Consider the following 27,509-nt stretch of genomic DNA (forward strand, 5'->3'; position numbering starts at 1 on the left):
AAACTCAGTTCTTGTTTAAGCCAGGACAAATAGATTTGATTTATTACAGAAATTATATGATATAAAAAGGTGTGTGTGTGTGTGTGTGTTTGTGTGCGTGTCCAGTCAGCCACTTGTGGAGTCTTAACAGATCCTGCATCAGCACCTGCTCAGACAGCTCAAACACTGACATCATGGTACAGTAACAGTTTATTATTCATAACAGAAAATACAGCTTTTCAGACATTTTCATCAACCAAATACAAATGGTATACGCTCTGGCTCATATGACAAAAGGAGAGGTTCTGTAAAACATTTATATTGCATTTTTGGAAGATATACTTATTTATTTAATATACATTTTTAACCCTTTACTTACATGTTTTCCTTCTAAATCTTCTCAGTGGCTGCTGCGAGTGTGTTCTCTCCTCTTCTTGGTGGTTTCCTGCAATGCAGAGTGTTACATTTATAAACCTCGAGTCGATCTGTTATCCGTCGAAAGCATATTAGACAACATGAAAGGTAATCAAAACGGCTGGTGTATATTTTGTCGATGTTTTATTTTGAGATGTCTTTTGTGCTAATTCAGTTACAGAAAAAAAAATGTAATTTTGTTAACACCATTTTAAGGTCAAAACTATTTGACTCTTAAAGCTATATATATTTTTTGATAATCTACAGAAAAAACCATCATTAAACAATAACTTGTCTAATTATCCTAACCTGCCTAGTTAACCTAATTATCCTAGTTAAACCTTTAAATTTTATTTAAGCTGTATAGAAGTGTCTTGAAAAATGTCTAGTCAAAAATGATTTACTGTCATCATGGCAAAGTTAAAATAAATCAGTAATTAGAGATAGGCTGTTGAAACTATTATGTTTAGTAATGTGTTAAAAAAAATCTTCTCTCCGTTCAACAGAAATTGAGGGGAAAAATAAACAGGGGGGCTAATAGTTCTGTCTTCAGCTCTATATGCATTATTAAATATTAAGGTGTATTTGTTAATATACCATAACTAACATCAAGAAAATAAGGCCAGCTGTTTGTTTATTAACAATAAACATCAAAAATTGAATGTTGTAGCAATACATTGTCCATTGTTAGTGTTAGTCAATACAGTACCCCAAGTAATGTTTAAAAGCAATCTTTTTAGTAAACTGTTTCATCATGTTAATGCTTTTAATCAACTTATATTGTTATAAAGCTGTTAGAATTATTGTTATATTGCATTATTTACCTTCTAAGGATAAATATAAAGATTTCTTTCAAATGTCTCTCAAATAATAATTAATTTATTAATCATATTTACTGTCAATTTAAATATTTATAAAATACACATATAAATAAAATACGTCCATAACATTCACACTGTAAAAAATTTTTATGATCAATTAGTCATGACAGAGTTTATTAAGTTACAGTGAACTAAAAATATACGAAGTTAATCATGTTCTAAGTTAATTTTATAAGTTACACAAGTTGTTATAAGTCAGTTTAACATAAGTGAAGTTCAATGGACTCATAAGGTTGAATTGATTCAGCTTAAAAATTGAAGGCAAACAGGATTTTTTTACAGTGCATTAAATATATATGCATGCAAAAAAAAAATCTAATTTCAGCAAATTGCCAAGGAAATATTGATCATTTTCCTTTCATTATGTTAATAAAATAAGTACAAGTAAAGTGTAATAAACATGAACTTTTCTAAAATGTAGAAAAGAAATATTATAAAAATCTAAGTGAAGTTTAATATTGAACAAAAATTCGAGAGGAGCACGTGCTCATGATTGACCAGCTGACCCACATTATCTAATCACAATCATCCAATTAAAGGAACTATCTTCGTCTGGAAGAAACCCCCCTTCTTCCTCCTTTATCCAGAATGGGCGGTACGGTGGCCCAGTGACTAGCACTGTTGCCTCACAGCAAGAATACCAATGGCTCCGGGTCCTCGCTGGGCCATCTGGTATTTTTGTGTGGAGTTTGCATGTTCTCCCGTGTCCGCGTGGGTTTCCCCTGGGTTCCTCCCACCTTTCAAATATGCTCTATTTTATAGACAAAATAAGCCTAGGTCCTTTTTCTAAATGTCTTACTCTCAAGAAGTTCGCCTTTGAGCCTCAGGAGTGGGTTAAGATCAACCTGAGTTTAATCTCCCCTCACCCTGCGAAAAGGAGAGAGCTCTGGGCCAGACGATCCCTTGAGTTCAGGGCTCTCTCCTGGGCAACATGTCAAACAAGCTATTTATTATTCATGAGCTGAGTGTGAATTCTTATAACTAATATAAATACAAAAAAATCACTCAAATGTAACAGAAAATGAAAAGTGAAAATATTAATAGAAAATTGAATTAATAAATTAATTAATAATAAAACTAAAAGTGTTCAATATCACTCCCCCTGACACTTAAAAAACTAGAGTAGACTATCATTAGGAAAGATATATTAACTCCATACTGTATACATTACAGATATGCTCACTGAATACAAACCTAACAGATCACTCAGATCTTTAGGATCATATAAACTAGAAGTTCCAAGAGTTCAGTCAAAGCAGGGTGAATCTGCCTTCAGCCACTATGCTCCTCACTGCTGGAATCAGCTTCCAGAAATGATCAGATGTGCTCCAACATTAGGCACATTCAAATCAAGACTGAAAACACATCTGTTTAGCTCTGCCTTTACTGAATGAGCACTGTGCTGCGTCCGACAGATCACACTATTATGTTTTTCGTTTTCTTTTTCATTCTTTCATAACCTATTTTAACTCATTTTAATTTGTTTTTATCTGTTTTTAATAATTTTTATTGTCTGCATTTTATGTTCCTAAACTTGTCTTTTTTATTCCTGTTTATGTAAAGCACTTTGAATTGCCACTGTGTATGAAATGTGCTATATAAATAAACTTGCCTTGCCTTGCCTATGTTTTAAGATAACACCAAACAAATAAAAGAAATCTGCAGAAATGACAACTTGAGCTCCTAATAATGGACACTGGATATTATTTGATAGATTTGCATGTCAGCACAAAGCATAATTGTCAGTAATCATATAAACCTGATCTTGTGTTTTTTATTTGCTCTTGGGTTTTCTAGGCTGTATTGACCCTGAGGGACAAACCCATGACTTCAACTCCGAGTGGGAACACGACTGTTACAACTGTGTCTGTGCACATTCTGGCATTCGCTGCTGTAACAAGTACGTTTGACAGTAGCTGGCCAAGACATATCATTTTTTTCGAATGATTATGTTTCCTATAATGTTATAAAGCTTGTTTATCTACATTATATTGATGCTTTGTTTGTTGTTTTCTTTGTGTGTGTGTAGGATCCCTTCAGCAATTGATCACCCTGATGAATGCGAGATGCTTGTCGACAAAACAACCTGCTCTGTTAATCTAGTGCTGGTTTCAGACCACAGCAAACCATGTGTTCTTGCTTAATACAACTGGACACAACACACATCTACAGCATTGCACAGGCCTCTAACTGGATGAAAAGTCTGACAATCAAATAAAGACTTAAGTGATCCTACAATAAAACATCGTTTATCTGGCTTTCAATCTGTTGTGAGTATGCAGAACTGTAGAATGAGTCTGCAGATTCTCAAATGTCTAGCGCGAGTTCTGTGACTGAATTTTTTATTTTAGTTTTAGGTTTTTAATGCTGTGTTCACTACGATTACAAAAATATTCATGAGTAATTGCAACAATAGGGGTATACAATGCACAATGTTATTAATCTGTTGCTTGCGCTAATAAAAACACAAAAAAAGCAAAGTACATGTAAACTTTTAGTTTTTTTTTCAGGCTTTAAAAATCACGAAGCTAATGTATTTATAATATATATTATTTTTTGGTGACACTTATACATGTTATACAGTACTTATACACTCAAACAATTACACTTGCTGTTTATTGTTTTGTTTAATTTAGTTGTTTACAGGGGCAATGCACATTAATCAACGTTACTGTAAAATGTGCCAGTATTAGCCAAGAATGGCTATTAATTATCTGTAGACTCTTGACAGAATGTTAAAAGGTAGAACTAAAAATAGAAACAAAGTATAATAACACAAAATACACTATCTTATACATACATACACTGTAAAAAGTGATTATTTACTTTTTTAAAAAGTGTGTAAACCCACACTGTAAAAAAAAAAGTTGACTCAACTCAAAATTGTAAAGCAACTCGCTGCAAAGCTTTTTTGAGTTGACTAAACTTTAACCCAATTACTGCACTTGGCTTGATTAAAGTTGGGTAAACTTAAAAATGTCCTAAAGCTGGTTGCCTTGAAATTTTAAGTTGGGTCAGTTTTTTTTTTTTTTTTTACAATGCAGTTGCCTTAAAAATGAAAAGTTGACTTTACTTTAAAAAGTGAGTAAACACAATGTAACTTAGAACTGTTAAGTTGCCTTCACTTAATTTTTTTAGAATTATGCACATAGTTCATTTACTTAAAAAAATGCAAGACAATGGGTTTACTCACTTATTTTAAGTCACCTAATCATAGGAGCTAAAGTGGAAAAAAAAAGTTAAACTACTTATTTAAAATGAGCTCAAGCTACACAATTCTTGAGGGTTTTTTTGGGGGGACAACTTGTTTTATGTTCAATCCACTTAAATTTGTAAAAACTAATAGGTTAACTCAATTCCTTCAGGTTGTCCCAACACAAATTGATTGTGTGGACCCAGCATTTTTTACAGTGTATAATTACAATATATACTTATTGCAATCCCACATTCAAACGGTAACTGTAAGTAGATGTTATTGATGAAGTTAAATGAATAGTTACACAGTAACAAGGTGATCTTAAAATAAAGTGTGACCCATTTTTAATCCTGCTTCATTATTCAATTTTACTTGACTTTGCTAATGTAAATAAAACACTGAGCTCCAGTTATTTACTTGAAGTTAATCCCAAAAAAACATCAACTTCTTTCATTGGAGAACTGTGTATTAAGAACATTCAAGTTTGCTCGTCTTCAGCAAGGAGACACATTCTTTTCCCTGAAAATAAGATTTGGCATCATAAAGAAAGCAAAGATTGAACATTTGAGTTGTGTCCCAAATGAAACACTTCACACTATGAATTTATGACAACATGAAGTATACTCAACATCAAAATCTACAAAACTATGCAAGTTAACCAATATATACTTTGATTTGTATTATTTTGTTTAAACAAGCATAAACAAAGTTTATACAAGGATACTTGACTATTATTTCCTCATACGACAAACGACAACCATAATTAAAGACTTTTGAGCTCAACTTATATATTATATCATATCATATGATATCATATCATATATCATATATCATATTGTATCGTATCATATCATCATATAATAATTTGTTTGTTTTTATTCAACAACAATGTAATAATTCAACAGCAGACCAAATGCAGCAGAGCATTCATGTTTAACACATTCATCTTCAAAATAAGTCTTTGACAGAGTCAAATAATTATCGTTAAAAGAGGAAACAAAGGCTTAACTTTATACATATTATACATATAAAGGAAAATGGTCTACATTGCTTTCTTGATGCCTACAGATATTTGTTACAACTTTAGTTGTAAATTTGTATAAATCTTTAGGATCTCATTTGCATATTTTATTATGACTCAAATTTAGGGGCTCGTCTTCTTTTGAAAAATTCAACTTTTGCATGAAAGACATTGTGCAAATTCATACGAATTGACCACTTTTCTTACAATCCAAAAAATAGTTATGTTTCCCTGTGAAATTGGGCTGAAAATCTATACTGGACTGCTTCTTAGAACCAAACAATTATTATATTTTATTCATTCATTCATTCATTTTCCTGTCAGCTTAGTCCCTTTATTAATCCGGGGTCGCCACAGTGGAATGAACCGCCAACTTATCCAGCAAGTTTTTACGCAGAGGATACCCATCTCTGGGAAACATCCACACACACATTCACACACACACACACACACACACACACACACTCATACACTATGGACAATTTAGCCTACCCAATTCACCTGTACCGCATGTCTTTGGACTATGGGGGAAAGCACCAGGCAGGGAGGCAGGGAGAACATGCAAACTCCACACAGAAACGCCAACTGAGCAGAGGTTCGAACCAGCGACCTTCTTGCTGTGAAGGTACTGCGCCACTACCTCGCCTATTATATTTTACTAAACTAGAATTTGTCAGCGTGATAGGCCAGTGATTAGTGCACCGACATATGGCGCGGCTGCACTCCGGGCATCCCGAGTTCGAGTCCCAGCTTGTGGACTTTTCCCAATACTAACCCCTAACCTACTGCCAAAAAAAAATCTTTAAAATGAATAAATACATGAAAAAAATAGAATTTACAATGTACAAAATCTTATTATTGAACATGTATTATTAACTATCTCTCTATTTCTCTTTCCTTTTGTGTAAGAAATGGATCTGGCTCCTAGATAGCAGATATTACATCTGCTTTGTTCAAAGGTCTGACAAACATCTTTAAAAAAAGACTACTGAATGAACATTATAAATTTTAAACATCTTAAAGACGTATTCTAAACATCTAATAACATCTGAAAATGAAAATCAAATAGATGAGTAAATAAACCTGTCTTCCAGATGTAAACGCAAACATAAATGAGACATCTATGTGATGTACACATGCTAATAGAGGTACAGTATACGAGTGTATGTAAACTTTTATTTAAAAAAAATTGTATTAATAGTTTTGCTTTATAGTCCTAATCTTTCTATGGCATTTTGTGTCAGTATAACAAACGTTGGCATGTGACTGAAACTTGTTTTAGAAGAAGTCTTAGATACATTCTCAGAATCCCTAATCAGATTCAAGAGAACCACAAACAACTGTGCAGTTTTTACATGGTAATCATATAAATGTATGTTTAATGTGAAAGTACACTTCAGATATTGAACAAGTATGACATATTTACACAGAAAAGTTCACACGAAAGTGTAGATGCAAATAAAATTGAAGTCAACAGACCACATGTAGAATATCATTAAAGTTGCCTCATTTTACCATCAACAAGACTGCTATAAAGTGATTGGATGAAAAATGTGTGTTACACAGCGATGATGAAGATGTTATTTATTTAAGGGCCTTTAAATAAAGTCTGAAGACCTCTTGTTGGCGATTCATTGAACAATTTTACTGGTCTTCTTGCTTAACATATCCCACCACAACATGGTATGGTATATATATTTTTTACTATTTATCTCAAAGGGAGTTTAATGCTTCTTTTATAATATGATATAATTGTTTTCTTCTTCATCTTATTTTCATACTATTTTTTTTTTTTTGATAGATTGAATGTACAGTAAATAAAATAGGGTTGTATTTTGTCTTGTTTTGTGTGTGAATATTTTGGTGCAGTTTCCAGATAAAAAATAATTGTTTAATATTAACTTTAATATCTAGAGTAGATTGGTTTTGGTGATACATACAGTGCTACATGGACAGATCTCTCTTTTAAATGTATATATTCAATAGGATGCTATACAATAACATGTTTGTGTATATACATTAGATTAGTCAGTACCAGCACCAATGCTAGGGCTAGTTAAGCAAAATGATTTAAACTCACAGTTTAAAAAAAATAGTTAAACTAAATAAATATGCTAAGGAACACATATAATACATTTTTGTTGAAATGTTGTAGTAATAAAGTACATTTTCAACACTGCATTTGAATTGAAATGTTTTGTCTTTCCATTCCTAATGAAGCTCAGTGACCAAACTTGTTCAAATAAATAGAAATGTTGAATTTATTTATTTTTTGGTTTACACTTATACATATATGGTGACTTTTACCTTGGAGAATGCTTTGATCTATCTGAATATCGGTTTTCTCTTTCAGCTAAGGAGTTTTGTGTTGATTACAGCAGTATTGTGCTGTTGTGCCCAGGAAATCATTGATAGTTCAGGAGATGGTGATCAACAGTATGTATATATTTAAAGTGTTTAGCGTCTTATTTACTAATTATAATTTGAATGCAAGTTGAATTAAACACAACTGTTTTCAAAAAGATTTGGAAATCCTGATGTGCCTGTTGGAGTGACTGAAAATGACAACATTTATGGAAACGATGACCAGTAAGTCATACAAAAATGAACAATGCCACTGTTTCCATTTAATAAACCCAGGTAAACAAAAGCGTGCACAAAAGTACTACATTTGTAACATTACAAATACAACATGAATTTAAACTAAAATACATCTTTTAAATACAATTTATGCAATTTAAAAATAAAGATTTTGTAACTTTGTTCCTTTTAATACAGCTGAAATATCTTACATACACATTTACATATACTGATCATATACATTAAATACATGTACAGTAAAACATTAAATAATAAGTAATATATATTATATACAAAACTTTTTTTATAAAAGATTTTGATACTACCTTTTCGATTCGCCAAAAGTATGTGCTCATTGTAGTGGTTATAACAAGTAATTCTAAAATAAATAATATAACTTGATTGACTGGAAGTTATTATGAGAAAGAGAGCAATGCTTCATCAGTCGTAAAGATTGTCTCAGTATTCTGTTAATGTTGTTGGTAAATGATGACAAATTGATTGAATAATCAATATATATATATATATATATATTTGAATAATTGAAGTCTTTCCTTTGCAAACAGTTTTTCTCGCAATATTTATTGAGAGAAATATTCTTTACATAATATCCTAAATTCAGTTGTACACATCAATTGAGTAAATAATTATAAAAGCACAGAGCTTATCCATTTCGTCAACCAAGGCAAAATAATGTTTATTTGGCATAATGTGCTAATGTCAAGTGCTTTTCAGTCAGAAATCTAACAATGTTTTCATTTGCCTTGTTGCAAATAAAGATATTCCTCTGTAGATGCAATTAAAACTGACACCATTATCTGACACATAGGATCATTGTTATATCTTTGTGTTTTACCAGATTTTTATTTGATCATGGACAACCTGGGCACAATATCCAGACCTCGTAAGTCACTTTACACTTTATTAAGAGAACTTAGGTATTTATAGTGGCTTAGGAATCATCTGATTGGTGAATCTTAAATTGAATAAAGTGGGACCAGCTGCAAGCATAAGCACGTGATCCTCTTGAAATTAGTTTATAAATAAACTTCACTAAGTGTTACTACAAATGAGTGTAGTTTTATTAAATTAAAATCTACTTTTATTTATTACATTAGTAATATAATTTAAAACTAATTTAATTCAAACTTAATAATAACTATATACAAAAGTTCTAGTGTTGAAATCTTTTTAAAAATTATTTAATAAGTTAGTGTAATAAAATATTTTTTTTTGCAGTAGTACACTCTAGTTCACTTTAGTATAGCCTACTTTTGAAATTGCACATAAGTACACTAATAAATGCTGGGTTGTTTTAACCCAATCTTGGGTCAAATATGATCAAACACAAAGTTGGGTTAGTTTTTCCAATTTAATTAAATTTAGAATGGGTTTGTGGGTGACAGTCAGGGCCGGAGTGGGACTCCTTTTTACCTCTGGATTTTCAAGCCTTAGACCGGCCTACCTCATTCGACGACTGACTATATTAAAATAACGTTATTTCCAATTCAGTTTCTAATGACACTAACACGTCTTTTTCAAGGACACAGCTGCTTTAGAACTTCAAATGTTTTTCATAAATATGAGAACATAAATTCTTTATAGATATCCAGTCCTTTGTAAAGCTCGTCACACACACACACACACACACACACACACACACACACACACACACACACACACACACACACACACACACACACACACACACACACACAAAATTTACCCCTACATAAGTAACCCAAACGGGATTATATGTCAACACTAAAAATGAAAATAAATATTTTACCCTGGTGAGGTTCGAACTTGGATCGGCGGCATCATAATGCAACGTGCTAACCACTAGACCAAGATGTTACTGTTAAGGTGATGTGTTCAGGATAAAGAATAAGTATTGTACTGTTCTCTGATGCTATTGATGTCTACTCTTTTTCTCCTCTTTTTAGATTTCTGATCAAGTTATGCCAGATTTATTAATGTAGTGAATCATCTGATTTTCATTGAGCAGGTGTAATATTTATTAATATTAATTAATATTCACTAAGGTGCCGCTGTTTGGGGTGGAATAATGATCATTAAACTGCGGGCTGCATTTTGCTCATGGGGCTGCGAAAAAAAAATTAAAAAAGCGAGGCTGCTGCAAAATAATAAATAAAAATAGTGTGGCTATGGTCAAATAAATAAATAAGTGAATAAAGTGCAACTGCTGAGAGTGCAAGCAGCTAGGGACACCAGCCCTCGTGGCCAAAAAACAGACCGACCCACCCGGATTGTTCCCGGTGCTCCCAATTAGCCAATCCTGGCCTGGTGACAGTGTTGGGTTAAAACAATCTAACATGTTGGAGGCAACAGCCAAGTAGTTAATGGGTCTTTATATATTACTAAAGTGCTATATTTATAGTGTATACCTTTTCATTAGCACAATATATATTAGTGAGAAACTGAGAGCAATATTTCTGAAGTAAATTGGAAAGTCTCTGTATTTTGAAATTTTACTCACCCTCACAGTGTTCCAAACATTTAAACATTTATTTCTTGATAAAGATTTTTGAAGAACCAGACGGTTTCTTTTTCCTAATATGGAAGTCAACTATGTCAACCTCTCTGTCTCTTTACTAGCTGCCATTACTCCACCTGTGGAGTAAGAGAAAATTTTATATTTATTCAAGGCCTAAATGTACAGTACATGTAACATTGTTAAATATGACTTCAGATTTTTATGCTACCTTTACATTTGTGTGTGTTGACAGATGTACAGTAGAGCAGTCCCGTTTGGAGATGTTTACTACAAGTCATTGTAAAATAAATGACAACAGTTTACATTTAAGAGGAAAATATTATGAGAAAAAGCAATGCTTCATCAATCATTAAGATTCTCTCAGTATTCTGTTCATGTTGTTGTTAAATGATGACAAATTAAGTCTTTAAAGGTTTAACGTTTTTCCAATACTCAAACAGCATAATCTTCAAATAATATCCTAAATTCATTTGTACACCTTAATTCAATAACAGCACAGAGCTTGTCCGATATCATCAAGGCAAAACAAAAATGGTTAGAGATTTCTTAAACATTATTTTATCATTTTACTAGCTGCCGTTATTATGCTTGAATAATAAGCATATAAGTTTTATTCACTCTAGAACTTGTAATGTAATATCCTCATCAAACATTTATAATGATGCCTCAAATAGAAACAACTATGGATAAGTCATTTTGCAACAGTTTAGAGAAGTAAAGACACAGACAGCAATGCTTTAGTTAAAATGATCTCATTGTGCTCTTAATGTTGAGTGTTCCTCAATGTCAACTTGTCCATTAATCAATACAAGACAAAACTTTTTTTTTGATGTACAGTAATGTCATTATTTATGTACATTTATTCTTGTAATGTGATCTGACATTTTTATTGCTTTGCATCTGTGTGTGGTGTAAAAGATACAACACTGGTCCACCGAATGGAGACAGTGAAGAGTAAGTCTTTCTAAATTATCGATATTTTGATCAATAAAGTGAAAAGTAGTTAGCAATCTTTAATTATTTGGCAAAAAGTGTAAATGTTAAGTGCTTTTCAGTCCAAAATTTGGCAATGTTTTCATTTGTCTTGTTGCAAATAAAGATATTCTTCTGTAGATGCAATTAAACTGGCACCATTATCTGACATATAGGATCATTGTTATATCTTTGTGTTTTAACAGATTTTTAAATGGCCATGGACAACCTGGACACAATATCCAGACCCCGTAAGTTATTGTTAAATGAGCACTGCATTAGTTTACACTTTATTAGGAGAAGGTCATTAAAATAAAACAGACAAAGCAATGTCTGCAATCTGACCACATGAACAAAAGTTAAACCCAATATTTTTTACTACTAAGCCAGATTTAAGTAAACCCTCAGCCTTGTTGGATGCTAGGATGTATTACGAGTTAACATGTCGAAATAAGATATACATTGTTGTAACAGATCTGCAAATGGTGACGTGACCACTGGAACGACTAAAAACGACAACAAACCTGAAAATGGATACCAGTAAGTCGAGCTAAACATTCATATTCTATTAACATGAATGCAAACATGCTTCTAAATCAATCTGCATATAGCGATAACTGTGTGCGTTTCTGTCTACTGTTGGACACAAATTAAAGTTTCATGAATGAAAATCATCATTTAGTCCTCCTTCACTTGTTCCAAACCAGTTTGAGTTTCTTTCTATTTTGTACAAGATATTTTGTACAAGATGACTTGTAATCATTGACTTCCATAGCAATAATTAAGAAAAAAAGGAGATGTAATTACTATGTGAGGTTTATTTATGAATTAATTTTAATGTTTATGATTGACCATGACTGAATCTGCATTAGCTAACACATGAGGTCACTATTAATAACCATATTGATACCACAATCATTTTCGTCTTGAAAAACCCTTCCCTATTTCATTCCTTTATTTTCTAGATTGGGCAGCACAGCAGCCCAGTGGTTAGTACTGTTGCTTAACAGCAAGAACGTCATGGGTTCGAAGCATTACTAGGCCAGTGGACATTTCTGTGTAAAGTTTACATGTTCCTCTCATGCTCGCAGGGGTTTCCCCCAGGTTCCCTGGTTTCCTCCTGTCTAAAGACATGGGTCATAAGTGAACTGACGAAACCAAACTGGAACCATAGTCGAGTTTTTAGCCAACAGTAATTTTCGTTCATAAAGCAAATTCTTCATTAGCCAAAAATAAGCAAGGACTTAAGCACAATCTCCCCTCTCACCCAACAAGTGGAAGCGAGCCCTGGGCTCGAGGATATTTTGAGCTCAGAGCTCTCCCGGGACATCATGGCAAACAAGCTTTATAATCAATCATCAGCTGAGTGTGAACTCTTGAAATATGACCGTGGACCCACTATACCTACACACAGTTTTGTCTAAACAGCCTCTAAAAGTGGACATTCAATAGGTGCCTTAAAACATTTTGTTTTTAAATTATTTTGTCTGTCAGATCAAGAAGTTTTGGTTTATTTTCAGATTGTATTACTCATTATTCTCTAAGAGTTTGTTTAGTGCCCCTAGAAGTCTAGGAACAGCTCTGGATTGAGTTTGTTATAAACAAAGTTACACCTCTTTGCTAGCTGCCATTAATATTTGCATAGCAAACATACAGTGTTCAAACCTTCTATGGCTTTTATTGCGATATCATCATCAAATATGACATTATTATTCTTGTGTGTGTTGTAACACAAACTGTATAATAATGGTGCGTCCAATGGAGAAAGTTAGTTGCAAACAGAGAGCAATGCTTCATCAGTAGTTAAGATTGTCTTGTTATTCTGTTATTGGTACGTGTTTCTCAATGTTACGTGTTTGATGAAATAATCAACACTAAACTTGTTAGTTATATTAAGCAATACAAGACAAAGTGATAAAATTGTATTGTTCATTTATTTATTTAGCACGCTAGCATAGCAAGAGAAAGTGCACTGTTGTTCTATGATTGTAAAATGATATGATCTGTACATATTACATTATTATTCCTTTGTATCCGTGTGTGTTGTAACACATACTGAAAAAAAATGGTGCGCCCAATGGAGACAGTTATGGGAAAGTCATTTTGCAACAGTTTAAATTTAGAAACAGAGAGCAATGCTTCATCAGTAGTTGAGATTGTTTTTTTTTCTGTTAATGTTACGTGTTTCTCAATTTTAAGAGTCTAATGAAACAATCAACACTAAATTTGTTCTGTTTCATTAAATGCAAGACAAAAGTGTTTTAGGATAAAACTGTATTGTTCATTGATTCATTTAGCAATTAGTCCATATTTTGTGAAATCTGTTTTTTCCCCACTTAATTATGTTTTGAATTGCATTATGGGACCTTAATCTTTCCTCCAAAAGCATTTGATGTTAAAAAGTTTGTAAAAGTAACATTTATGGATATTTTCAATAGTTTAAAGTGATATATTGTCTGGGTTGGTGTTGTATATTAGGGTTATTTTTTATTAGAAGATTGTATTAATGTACTCTAAGGGGCCTCCTCTAAGAGTTGGTTAGGGCCCCTAGAAGTCTAGGATTGGCTCTGGTTTGAGTTTGTTATTAAACAAAGTTGCACCTATTTACTAGCTTCCAATATTATTTGCATAGCATACACACAATGTTCAAACCTTCTATGGCTTTTAATATTATATCATCATCAGATATGACATGATTATTCCTTTGTATCCATGTGTGTGGTAACACGTGTTGTATAATAATTTTGCACCCACAGTTATGGGAAATGTCATTTTGCAGCAGTTTAGAGGTAGAGTGTTTTATCAGTAGTCTCATTATTCTGTTTATGCTATCATTAAATGTTTTTCGATTTGAAAGCTGAGGCTTTGCATCTGAGCTGCCAAATCATCAAACTTAGTCATTTGATAAATTAATTAGCACTGAACATGTCCAGTTTTATTAAGCAATCCAAGCATTGCTTTATTAAGCAAGATTATAATTAACAGAACAATCTTTATCTTTATATTTATGCTTGTAAGGTGCCATCCTGTTATTTGAAGCATGTTCTACTTTTTGTGCAGTAAAAATTTTCAAATAATGTAAGGCTTATTTAAAGAGTAATGAAGAATTTACTAACAGGAATCCTGTAGCTAATCTTTTGTAGCAGTAGTAGTAGTAGTAGTGGTAATAATAATAATAAAAATAATAATAATAATAATAATAATAATAATAATAATAAAACAATAATAATCATAGATTTTCTTTTTATTGAAAAAGGTCACTATACATTTGTGTGCTGGGATGGGGTGACACTGGTGCAATGTATGGCTAGTTTCATGCTGTACATTTGTGTGTATTTGAACAGTGATCTCGACTACAGTGCTGATGGTTCTGGAGATCCATGAGGACAATGAACCAGTGAAGAAACACCCTGAGTGGACAGCAAAACACCAGACTATAGGTGGCCTGATAAGCTGATGATTTAAACAGCATTTTAAATAAATATGTAAAACCATGCATCTGTGTTTGTCTGTGCTTGTGTGTCAGTGTTAGCCTTGAATGGTGTGAAGTCAGGCTGCTTAACATATTAACAGTGGAAGAACTTGAAGAGAACATGCAACGCATAGTTTATATCACAAGAGGGCAGCAAACTGTTTATTGCTGGCTTTTACCAACCAACATGAGACAAGCAGAATAGTTCTACAGAGACAGAACACCGCAATGCTTACATGGTCAAAAGAACGAATAGAATAGAATAGAATAGAATAGAATAGAATAGAATAGAATAGAATAGAATAGAAAGAGCAGTAACAAAAGTAGTTCTGTTCACTATAATGTGCTCTAAGCACTGTGGCGGAGCCAAAGGGGTGGCCAGGGTGGCACTGGACAGCCCTGTCATATGATTGGCCACCCGGATGCCATCCCAATACTTTATTCTCTACTTTCAGTTGCTGCTGATGCAAATTAACATCTCATCGAAAGAAGTTAATGTCGAAGTTTCACTAAAGAAGCTATTTTCAAATCGAGGACGACCCGAAGACGGGAAAAAGCAATTTCAAGATAAAAACAAGGTAAAAAAAAAAAAAAAAAAAAAAAAAGTCTCGCGAGTAAACAAGAGAGTGAACACAGCATGTGCCTTTTCATTGCCCTTGAAATTACACAAAGTGAAAGTTCTGAATCCGCTTTTTGCACTAAAAAGCGGTTTCATACAGTTCATAGTTTGGTAAAAACATTCTGCATAGGCTACATGCAAGCAGGTGAACCCACAACATGCCACGCGCTAAATTAAGCAAGTTAGCAATGCTATAAATGCGTTTCGGGCATGAGAGGCTGCGTTGCACTGACGGATAAAAGAGTCAACAAACACAAGAATAATGTGCTTGCTTGGTTTCTTGTGAAGCACAAAACAAAACGATTCAGCACATAGCCTCCTGTACTTTTTTTAATTTAATGTGTTAATTATTTAGCTAAAACTTTCTTAATCATACTTATATTAATAAAGTGTTGCTATAAAAAAATAAATAAACCAAAAAAAAAAAAAAAAAACTTCTACTTTAACTTCACTCTTATGAGTAGGATCATACTGGATGTAATGTTATGCATTAATTACTATTTTGATTGGTAGAGATCCTAAACTTGTTATTTTTGCATTGTGTTCCAACACTGAATTTGACATTAATATTGATGCACGCTTAAATCACTTTTACAAGTTTAAACTGCACATAGCTGGACACTAATGTGGGGAAGGGGCGATGCAGTGTTGCAGTGGGTAGTGCTGCCGTCAAGGCTACATTTATTTAATCAAGAATACAAACAAATTGTAAATCTGTGAAATGTTATTGCACATTACTGTTCAAAAGTAGTTTAACATTTAAGTAAATAATTTGTTCTAATGATTTTATTGATGCTTTTTTGCTTCTTTGCTCCTTTTCGTCTTCAGAGTCACATGATCTTTAAGAAATCACTGTAATATTATTTATTATTATTGTTGTTGTTATTATTATTAGTATTATTATTAATATTATTATTAATAATGGTAATAGTAATAAAAGCAATAATGACTTTTAGTAATAATTTAATTTGAAACTACATACAATAAGTAATAAACACATATTTAATATATATTAAAAAAACATTTAATAAATCCCACCTCGATGAACAGAATAATTTTCTTTTTCAAAAAAAAAAAATGAAAAAAAAAATCCCCCCAAAAAACTGACCCCAAACTTGGTGGTGTATGTAACTGGTTAATTTAAATGTACATGCTCCACTAGCTCATGAAATCAATTCCAAAAGCTTTATCTCCTGGTCAAGATCCCAAGGTCCTGCTCCAACCATATTAGTTTAATTTTGGATTGATACTGCAACCACGATAAATAAAATGCACACAAACACACCCATTCTTTGTTGCTAAAAAAACGTAAGAGAGATGACAACATTGCTGTTAAAAGTGTAAATGCTTAAAGGGAGCAATTCTAATGTAAGATTATAAATAGATAACAGGTTTAATTATTTAATTTACAGACTAAAATATGGTCACTGCTGCAAAAATTATAGCTTATATCAACTACAGCATCATTTTTTATCTTATTTTTTACTAATTTTATTTCTTCATATTAAATAAATCCCTGCCTAATTTAAATCTCTGGCAATTGTTTGAATGTTCTTGTACAATGTGATACAGAATCACACAAATCATAACAAGTTAGAGAAATAAATTAACAAGTATAATATTTATGAGGATTTAACTTTCTAATCATGTTTGTTCATTAGTAAATACATTTCTATTTCATATCTTGCTGCTGTGCCATTTAACCCTTCAGGTTCACTTAGATCTATTAAGCACAATCATAGTGACAGAAAAAATATAAAGTCACATTTTATTACTGATTATTTCCATTCAGAAACCTCGAGCAGTTCTTGGAAAACATGAATAGAAGCTTTATTTGAAGTTAAGGTGTCAACGAAAGTTCAAATATATATCTAATATCATACTCCACCAATGTAAATATTTTGGATTGGATCAGTGCTGGGCTTTTGCAACAATTGCTGATGTCAAGTAGCCATTAAGTAGGCCTAATGTATGCAGAATAATGGGGGGCTGCCACAGCGGCTACTCACTGGTTGGAGCAACTGGCTATCAGTCAAATATTTGCAGGCAGTATTTATTGAAGCATTTCAACAGATTTTCTACAGTGCCTGTGCTTGCATATTTGATTGAACAGTCTTCTTGTACTCCTCACATCTCGTCACATCATGGTACTGTACAATTTCTATTCTTAACAGCAGGTTTTGGGTATCACTTCTGGCAGATGTTTTTCCCAGTATAACTTTCTTCATGACTCAAGGAACATATTCACTCTTTCATTTCAAAAGGAACACTTTTGCTCTTTTTGTGTGATAGATAGATAGATAGATAGATAGATAGATATATAGATAGATAGATAGATAGATAGATAGATAGATAGATAGATAGATAGATAGATAGATAGATAGATAGATAGATAGATAGATAGATAGATAGATAGATAGATAGATAGATAGATAGATAGATAGATAGATAGATGGATGCAGACCATTTGGGTACAAACACGTACCTTTTCTGAAAGGTACCATCAGGTCTGTATACTCTGTATAATAATGTAGAATCTGTAGAAAACAGAGTGACTCTGGGTGCAGCTAGAGCGGATTGTATTATTCCACTTAGAAAAAGCTTGTTTTTCTTTAACTGGATCACATCAGTGGAATATGATACCGCAATCTGAATGTGACTTTTTTAAGTCATTTAAGAATAATTTTAGGAAATGGCTTCTTATTAATCAACATTGTGATGACTAGGCTTTTTGCTATTGTTGTTGTTTTATGTTGTTTATTTGAGTATTGCTTTTAGTTTGAATTTGTATTTTTATTGGTTTATTGGTTTAACATTAAAGGGATTACCAATGAAAGTCTTTTGGCTTATTTGGGAACATTTATGTTCTTGGTGAACACTGATTAATGTACACTGTCCATTGTTGTGAAAAATAAATAAACAATAACTTAGATATTTCAGAGAGTGTAGGGCAGAAATAATAATATTTTATTTTTAGGTCTTACAGTATGTGCATAAAATAAAAAAGATGTATTTTTAGGCAACACTTATTTTGATGGTGCATTTGAGGATTAGAAGACTGCTTAATATCTGTTGATACTGCTCCTTTAACAGACATTTAACTGACTAGGACTAAATGTCTAGACTAAGAAACTTTGCCGTAACCCCAACCACAACCTAACAGTCTTCTTATAATCTAATGAGAATTAGTTGGCATGTAGATGCTATATAACTTAAATTTAACAAACGGACCATCAAAATAAAGTATGGCCAGTTTTTATTTCTAGATTGTTATTTAAAATGTCTTTTTACATTAATGCACATTCATGTTTAACTATTTTCTCCTCATGTTTAACTCAAACGTTTTGTTTTTTTTTTGTTTTGTTTTTTTAGATGATGAAGCTATTAGTGCTGTTAGCAGCAGTGGCTTACTGCAATGCCTGCAGACTGGAAGGTTTCTCTGAAGACACCACTGACAAACCACAAGGTGATGCTTCTCGTCTTATGGGGAAATTAAACTACACTTAAATGTTAAAATATATTTGTACACATGTACAAGTAGCTGCGAGAATATAACAATGTGAGTTTTGGCCGACGAAAATTACAAATTGATTTCTCAACTATGGTCTGCTGCATGTGGACTTATTTATTTGATGTTTTCATCGATACTTATTAAAACTTAGAGAGATTACACTGTTAAAGATTTGCCGAGACAATGTGTGCTTAAGGAAATAGTTCAATTCAAATGTAAGCTCACAGTTGCCCTTCACCACTTCTATACAGTCTAAGAAAAAATATAATTTACTATTAGTTTAGTAAATAGGGGTAAACCTGTTGTAACTTGTAATTGTTAAGTTGACGATTTAATTTTTATAATTATGTAGTGCACATAGTTAATTTACTTGATTTTAAGGCAATGGGTTTACTCACCTTTTAAGTAAAATCAACTAATCACATTAAAAGCACTGGGTCTACTCACTTTTTAAAGAAGAGTCAACTCATTGTTTTTTACAGTGTAGTTTAGAACAAAAATGCTATGGAACTTGCAACCAAGATAGCAACTAGAAAATATGCTCTGAAGAAAGAAACTCAAACAAGTGTGGAACAACTTGAGAGCAAGAAATTTTATTTTGGGGTGAACTACAGTATTTCTTTAAACATTGGGTTTGGGTTCAGAGTTGCTTTTCTCTGCACTCTTAATGAAACGTTATTCATTTAAATACGCTTTATGATTTCAATCATTTAGACATGCTTTTTAATTAAAAGTGTATTCTAGCCATTGACATACAAAATGAATTTAAAAATCCAAACTAAAAAGAAAATGTAATGACCAACATGAATAAACAGTGAACAATACATTAATTACTGTCTCTATTACTGTATTTGCCTTCAAATTTTAAGTCAACCTTGGAATTTTACAGTGATTTAGTAAGTTTTTCTTATTAGATTAAATGCAAAAGTGTTTCTGTGTTTGTACATTTACAATCCTGGATAAAGTAATTATATTTAAAATACATTTCTATGATTGATTCAGGTTGTTCTGACTCTGATGGAAATCTCCACGAATTTAACTCTGAATGGGAGAATGGACCTGAAACCTGTGTCTGTGTTGATTTTGGAATTATCTGTTGTGAAAGGTACAGTATGCTTGCACTCTTCATTTATAGTTGTTGTTTTTTAATTACCTTGATATTTTTTCTTATAATTCTTTTATTAGAAAACTATGCATGAAACCAATTTAAATTATTCAAATACAGCCCACTTCACTTGAACATTTATAGAACAAATACATTTCTGTATTTCTCAGAGAAAACTGAAAAATGTTCATGTTTATAATGTTTTTATGATTGTGTCTTGAAGGTCATGGGAACAATTTGATAACAGCGTCCCACCAGAACCCCCTACCACCCCTCAGATCATTGCTGATGATTATGAAGACTTATATGGACATCCAAAACAATCCAAGTAAAATCCTAAACCCATTGGGATTGTGTAATAAGCAGTAATATAAGCACTAATAAGCACAATCCCATTGGACGGTTTTAGTTATGATCTTCTTAAAATGGGACTAAACATATTTGTGTAGTTTGTGTTCGTGTGACATTTTTAAGAATGATTTTGCGTAAACATAGTTCTGTATAAAGTATAACACCACAGATTAAACTGACTTTGCGCTTGTGTATGTGTTTGTGTGTTTGTGTGCATGTGTGTGTGTCATCAGTGAAGAGCAAGACTCACAAGAAGTCCCCAGTGAGCCAAATGAAGCTGAACCTGAACCAGAAGCTGAACCTGAACCAGAAGCTGAACCTGAAGGAGAACCTGAAGCAGAAGCTGAACCAGAAGCAGAACCTGAAGAAGAAGCAGAACCTGAAGAAGAAGCAGATCCTGAAGAAGAACCTGAAGCAGAAGCTGAACCTGAAGGAGAACCTGAAGAAGAAGCAGAACCTGAAGAAGCAGAACCTGAAGAAGAAACAGAACCTGAAGCAGAAGCTGAACCTGAAGGAGAACCTGAAGAAGAAGCAGAACCTGAAGAAGCAGAACCTGAAGAAGAAGCAGAACCTGAAGCAGAAGCTGAACCTGAAGAAGAAGCAGAAGCTGAACCTGAAGCTGAACCTGCAGATAACTCTCAGGAAGCAGCTGAGGACAATGAATAATCTGAAAAATCCTGAACAGGAAAAACTCTTATAAAATACAGTACAAGGTTACATTATGTTGAATGAGCTGATACATAAAGCATTATAAATAAAACAAACATACCTGAGCATGCATTTTCATGTTTGTTTGAAAATGTATATATATTGCATACATACAGGGGCAGCGCTGGGTGGGGAAAGTTAGGAAGATTCTAAAAGCCCATGCCATTTTGGGGCCCCCAAAGATACTATTAGGGTCCCGCCAGAACAACCCCTTGCCTCCCCTTTCATCTGCAACACCCACAAAATGTCGTCATAGTGCCCGTACCGGCCAGCAGCGCCTTTGTATTTATATACTGAACTATATATTGAACTCCTTTTCGAAGTACAGTTAAAGACATATTGACAATGAGAATGTTTTTTAACCAAAGAGTAAATAAAATCAATCAATAACTAAGTAACCACATATACTGTAAGTTATTTATTGAATAAGCAGTAAAACTTTATATCAAGCAAGCATCAAAGAATATTTGAATACACCAATATTTCCAATAAAGTTGTTAGGGTGAAACTGTGGGGAAATATTGAATGGTGAAGAAACCAACACACTTGACCACAATACTTTAGTCTCAGCTTAGCTCTGTGTTTGCCAAGTTGCAGACTTGTTTGGCGATAAGGGGATTCTAATATTATTTGTAATTAAATGAGGCAATCTGATTGCACCAGGAAGTTCACAATTATCTCATTATGTCTTTCCTGGGAATGAAAGAGAAGGCGATTGAGAGAGACTAACAAAGAGAATTAGAGAAGACAGACACACAACTACAGCCAAGCCTCAAAATGTCATTTACCATGCAAATAATGGATAGTTATTATCAGTGTAGCATATCTAGCTTTGAAAAGCACAAACAAAAGCCAGCTTTGCTAACCCGAGTTTAGGTGTCAGATAATTCTCAACTAATCTGTTTATCTGGTATCTACTGTTGATTTTCACACCAAATATTGATACATTGGAATACATTTATACATAATATAGAAATTATAGTGCATGGGTCATATATAAACTTGTTATGATTTTTGCCACTTACTTTGCCTTATGAAAAAAAACAGGATGTCTTCATGTGGTATTGCAAAGAATTAGTGTAAAATACACTAGATGCAATGTAAATATGGCAGAGGATAGCCATTGCTTTAGTAACTGTTAAGATGTAGATCTGCTTTTCCTACAATTTCACATCTGATACCATTTATTCCATTGGATCTATTTTACTTCATAAAAACAGCATTTATTTGCCAGAACGTATAGAGTTGTCAACAAACTGGAAAAAGCAACTGCATATTTATTTCAATGCAGTTGTCAAAAAGGTCCCATACCAAACTACAGTTTCATCTAAAATGCTTTGACAAAACAGTAATAAAATTGTAGGCTACTTACTGCAGTTCTGCTGGTCCACAGGCACCTCCTTTTGTCTGAGAGTGAATAAATCTTGTGCTTCTGTGCTAAACATGCACAATAAGAAAGTATACTCCAATTTATGTGATCTTGCAATGTAGTAATACTGAAGGTATCAATTTTTTTTAACATCTCCAATTTTTTTAAGTGCCCACGATAACAATACTGACAAATTTAAATAGACAATAAATTTAATATTTAATAGACTATATCAATAGCCTTGTCCTTTAGCAACCATCATATCAACAATCTGTTTTAAATACTGTAGCTTAACCTCATGGTAAATCCCTGTTTTGCCTTGTCACTGTAGAAAACTGCCAGCAGCTACTGCCTCTTCGCTTTCAAATATTAATGCACTGACATAAGCAAACCTTTTGTACTGCGCATACTGTCTGAATGTACTTATGACATAGTAAGGGGGTAAAGCAATCGAGTGATTACTTTTTTTAGAATTCAAGAATTGTTTTTAAAAAACAAATAAATGTGGAGGGGCAGAATGGTGGCACAGTGGGTATTTGGCATTTCTGTGTCGAGTTTGCATGTTCTCCCTGTGTTGGTGTGGGTTTTCTCCACGTGCTCTGGTTTCCCCCACAAATCCAAAAACGTGCGCTAGGTAAATTGGGTTAGCTAAATTGTCCGTTGTGTATATGTGTGAAAGAGTGTGTATGAGTGTTTCCCAGTGATGGGTTGCAGCTAAAAGGGCATCAGCTTCGTATACCTATGATGGATAAGTTGGCAGTTCATTCCGCTGTGGCAACCACAGATTAATAAAGGGACTGGGCCGAAAATAAAATGAATAAATGAATGATTAAATGTGGAGTTGTTCCAGTTTCCAAGACTATTTACTTAGGAACCATTTAATAGCCTATATGCTTTGTCTAAAAATAAATTTGAGTAAAATAATTATTCGTGCAAACAAGTGTTTGCCTACATATTCACACGCACACCAGCTGAGACAGCTACATTGTTAATGTTAAACTCTGACAATTATTTATTAAGGAAAAAATATATTCTACAAAGCTTATGTAAGCTAACATTATTCCAAATAAATCCAGAGTAATTAGAGGTCTAAAATAATAATATTAATTCTGGCTGTCTATTCAGAAAAACATCTTGACAATGTTTGATTAACTGGTAAAACTTTGTTTTGATGGCCCCTATTGCACAGTTTGTTGATTAAATTCTGCATTGCAACTACATGCCAATGATTTCTCATTTGAGTATAAGTAGACTGTCTGCTTAATATCTGCTAATACTGCTCCTTTAACAGACATTTAACTGGCTATCAGTAATTTTGCAAGAACATGTCAACTTACACTAACCATAACCCTAACCCCAACCTAACAGTCTACTTGGGCCCTATCATACACCCGGCACAATGTGGCGCAAGGCGCGACGCAATAGTTGTTTGCTAGTTTCAGCTTGGTGCAAGAGTCGTTTTGAGGCGTTGCGCTACACTGTTTAAATAGCAAATGCATTTGCGCTCATATGTGCGCCCATAGGTGTTTTGGTCTAAAAAGTTAGGCGTTCTTAAGCGCACTGCTGGCGCGTTGCTATTATGAGAAACTATAATAGATTTTTCAATAGACCAAAACAAACCCGTTCTAAACTCCAGCGCAGAGTTGCGCCTCGCTTACGCACTGCTTAATACACACAAGATGTACAGCAATACTCAAATATCTTTACATATGAAAAAGATATAAATGGTAAGGATACATATAGGATATAATAAGAGTATATATAGGATATAAATATAAAGGATTAACATATTTCAAAACTTTATTTTCTAGCCAACATAAATTTAAAAACCACTGCCTTCATACCTTCTTCATCTTGGGAGGCGTTTTCAGTTCATTCAATTTGCTTTTGTATATTATTATTATTAGCAGTATTATTTATTATATCTATATTTATATTTGTTTTATCAAAAACAAGCTTAGACTTGCCCACCTGTCAGATTGTAGACCATATTAGGCATAGCATGTGTATTAAGATATAACTCAGTATTTTGAACACACTTTGTTATTATTGTTCATTTATTCGTTTGCTGAAAATTAGAACTGAAATTAGAAATAGTTTTAAAACAAATCCCTGCGCTTAACAAACGAAATTAATTATTTATAGGCTAATTGATGTCTGTGCATAAAGGATTTCCCTATCCACGAGAGCGAAAGGGAAAGTTATTAATTTATCTCTCATTCTCGCGCTGTAGATGCTCTGTTTAACTGTTTTCTTGCTTGTGAAATGCTCAGTTTTTCCACTTCCACTTACTTTACGTCATATAAATAGCAAATGTGCCATGGCGCTACGCGACTGGCTCTTAAAGGGAATGGGAGATGGAACTCTGATTGGTTTATGCTCAAAACACACCTATAACTCATTAAGAAAATAAACTCAACTCTTTTAGACCATGCGCCACAGAGCAAAGTGGATTTTTCTGTCCTTATATTAGCAAAAATGGATTCTGACACGCCCTGAAAGCATCTGCTTTGCGCATGGATCGTCAAAATAGAGCCTTTATCTAATGAGAGTTAATTGGCTTGTAGATAGAATGTAACTTATATTCAACAAAATGCATTAAAGGGACAATCAAAATAAAGTGATACAGATTTTTTCTTTCACTTGTTATATTTATTTCAACTCTTTTGGGGCCTTAGTTTATCAATCTTCAATTGCATCTGCCCATAAAAATTTATCTAATTTTTGAGTGTTTTGGTCAGATCAGAAAAACTATATTAAACGTGCAGAGCAGTGGGACCACAAGACTAGAGATTTTCCTTGTTAAACTGGTTTCCTCAGTTTCCAAAAAAGAACCATTGTAATTTACTGTAATTATTGTAATTAACATATTTAAAGTTTTTGTGATGAAGTTACATATGCATTTGACCCAATTGCTTTTTGGATTGTGTACCAGTAGCTTTTTTCTTTCTTCAGCAGTTTAACTCAGCATCATCACATGAGTGATACTTGTTTTAGCATAGTTTATTATTCGTCACACTCTTAGAATCTAATTTAATTATTGGAAACCACGAGCTCTAAAGTTCTTTTAGTTTCAAACCTTGATGAGTTTCTTTCTTCTGTTCTGAACACGAAATAAAATTTTCTGTAAAAAGCTGAAAACCTGTAACCATCGACTTCCATATTGTTTGCTTTTCCTACTACAGACATCAGTGGTTAGAGGTTTTCAGCCTTCTTTAAAGTATCTTCTTTTGTGTTCAACAAAAGGTTTGGTATCACTTGAGGGTGAGTAAATAGTGAGCAAATATTCATTTTTAATTAAACTATCCCTTTAAGTGTATTTACTTTGCATCCATTTGCATTACTGCGTTATTTGAATGCACTTATCAGCTCATCAACAGAAATTATTTCTTTTGCAAACAGATATCATATTTACACTGATGTACAAAAGCATGTGAGCACTGGTTATGGAATCTCATTATTTAAAGCTTGTTTTACCACCAATAAGAAAGATGCTGTAAGGATGCAATTGGGTGAAAAATGTGTCAGTCTCATTTCTTATTCCAACTCTACTATATAAGGTGTTTAATAAGAGTCTGGGAAACATTTCTGGCATTTATATTGATCTTCTAGTGGCTCACCATGTCTCTTCACAATATGGTACTGTATCCATTTATATTGTAAATTTAATACAATTTAAAGTAATAAAGTGACATGGATATCATTAATGATGTATTAGCTATAATTTGGGACGTTTTGTTCCATTGTTTTGAGCAGTTTCTGCTTTGTTATTGAGTGTTTATTTATGTACACAGTAACTGTAAAGATATTAACAGTATAAGTAGTTTTACAATTGTTTATACTGGTTTTCAGTCTGGCAATTATGTTTATCATTTATTATAATGGTTTTTATTTTGCATTGCCATTCTTAATTTTGAAATCCAATGATCATAATTTACATCTTTGTCTCTTCTTTTTCAGCTGAGAGTGTTGATGTTGCTTACAGCAATATCATGCTGTAATGCTAAATCCAGAGTTAGACACAGAATTCTTAGTAGAGACACTTATGAAGTGTATGTACATTTATATATTATATAATATTTATTATAATTTTGCTGAGTATTTTTTTTTTTTTTGTAAAGTGCATCCTGAAAAGTTAGAATTTGTAAAATACTAATCAACATTAAATTGACTACATCTGTCATATTTCGATATTTGTTAAACTTTTGCTTTTATGTGTGTTGTAATAGACCTGGAATTGAGTACATGTCTGACAGTGAACTGTAAGTCCTTCTAAAATGAATAGTTTACATTTCATTAAGAGAGAAATACAGTAAGAAATAGACAGCAATGCTTGTTTTGTAGTTAAAAGTGGTCATTACAATGTTAAAACACGATAAAAAAAAATGACACAGGGCAGTTGATACTGTATGTAATGTAAACTGTACATTTGCTTTTGTGTGTGTGTTGTACTGTAGGAGACCAAAGTCTAAGATCAACTTCATGTCTGACAGTGAACAGTAAGTCCTTCTAAAAGGAACAGTGTACACTTCAATAAGAGAAAAATACAGTAATAATTAGACAGTGATGCTTGTTTAGTGGTTAAAATTGGTTCTTATGATTGATCCTCATTCAAAAATGACAAAGGGAAGTTATTACTGTATGTAATGTATACTGTACATTTGCTTTTGTGTGTGTTGTAGACAAAGCTCTAACATCAACTTCATGTCTGACAGTGAACAGTAAGTCATTCGAAAATGAACAGTTTACATTTCATTAGGAGAAAAATACAGTAAGAAATAGACAGCAATGCTTGTTTTGTAGTTAAAAGTGG

General features: G+C 32.9%; 4 protein-coding genes across 5 annotated transcripts in view; 3 read left to right on the plus strand and 1 right to left on the minus strand.

Annotated features, from left to right (window-relative positions):
- Window positions 1-27,509, minus strand: part of sh3pxd2ab (SH3 and PX domains 2Ab) — a 118,509-nt gene that overhangs the window by 51,631 nt on the left and 39,369 nt on the right. Inside the window, exon 3 of the mRNA XM_073928449.1 lies at window positions 359-424. The gene's annotated coding sequence lies outside the window, so the exon portion shown is untranslated. The remainder of the gene's footprint in view (window positions 1-358; window positions 425-27,509) is intronic.
- Window positions 100-3,754, plus strand: si:ch73-288o11.4. Its single transcript, XM_002665176.7, has 4 exons — window positions 100-176; window positions 384-501; window positions 3,072-3,174; window positions 3,304-3,754. Exons 1-4 carry the CDS (start codon window positions 174-176, stop codon window positions 3,416-3,418), a joined length of 339 nt encoding a protein of 112 aa, XP_002665222.2. The 5' UTR covers window positions 100-173; the 3' UTR covers window positions 3,419-3,754.
- Window positions 2,730-27,509, plus strand: part of LOC141378555 (uncharacterized) — an 876,211-nt gene continuing 851,431 nt past the window's right edge. Inside the window, exon 1 of the mRNA XM_073928445.1 lies at window positions 2,730-2,884. The gene's annotated coding sequence lies outside the window, so the exon portion shown is untranslated. The remainder of the gene's footprint in view (window positions 2,885-27,509) is intronic.
- Window positions 15,194-21,390, plus strand: si:ch73-288o11.5. Of its 2 annotated transcripts, none has more exons than XM_021467393.3 (5): window positions 15,194-15,611; window positions 19,025-19,118; window positions 20,166-20,268; window positions 20,492-20,596; window positions 20,853-21,390. In XM_021467393.3, exons 2-5 carry the CDS (start codon window positions 19,068-19,070, stop codon window positions 21,317-21,319), a joined length of 726 nt encoding a protein of 241 aa, XP_021323068.2. In that variant the 5' UTR covers window positions 15,194-15,611; window positions 19,025-19,067; the 3' UTR covers window positions 21,320-21,390. The 2 variants fall into 2 exon arrangements, with proteins under 2 accessions (XP_021323068.2, XP_021323067.2); XM_021467392.3 differs by lacking the exon at window positions 15,194-15,611 and adding an exon at window positions 17,733-17,799.

This window comes from Danio rerio, chromosome 17 (genome assembly GCF_049306965.1).
Source record: "Danio rerio strain Tuebingen ecotype United States chromosome 17, GRCz12tu, whole genome shotgun sequence".
Lineage (NCBI taxonomy): Eukaryota > Metazoa > Chordata > Actinopteri > Cypriniformes > Danionidae > Danio > Danio rerio.

What these genes read in the sequence shown, in the direction of transcription:
- si:ch73-288o11.5 (XM_021467393.3), top strand. Translation starts at nt 19,068, where the DNA reads ATGCCTGCAGACTGGAAGGTTTCTCTGAAGACACCACTGACAAACCAC. An exon ending in GGAATTATCTGTTGTGAAAG is followed by an intron (nt 20,269 to 20,491) that starts GTACAGTATGCT and finishes TGTGTCTTGAAG; the next exon opens with GTCATGGGAACAATTTGATA. An exon ending in GGACATCCAAAACAATCCAA is followed by an intron (nt 20,597 to 20,852) that starts GTAAAATCCTAA and finishes GTGTGTCATCAG; the next exon opens with TGAAGAGCAAGACTCACAAG.
- si:ch73-288o11.4 (XM_002665176.7), top strand. An exon ending in CATATTAGACAACATGAAAG is followed by an intron (nt 502 to 3,071) that starts GTAATCAAAACG and finishes TGGGTTTTCTAG; the next exon opens with GCTGTATTGACCCTGAGGGA. An exon ending in GGCATTCGCTGCTGTAACAA is followed by an intron (nt 3,175 to 3,303) that starts GTACGTTTGACA and finishes GTGTGTGTGTAG; the next exon opens with GATCCCTTCAGCAATTGATC.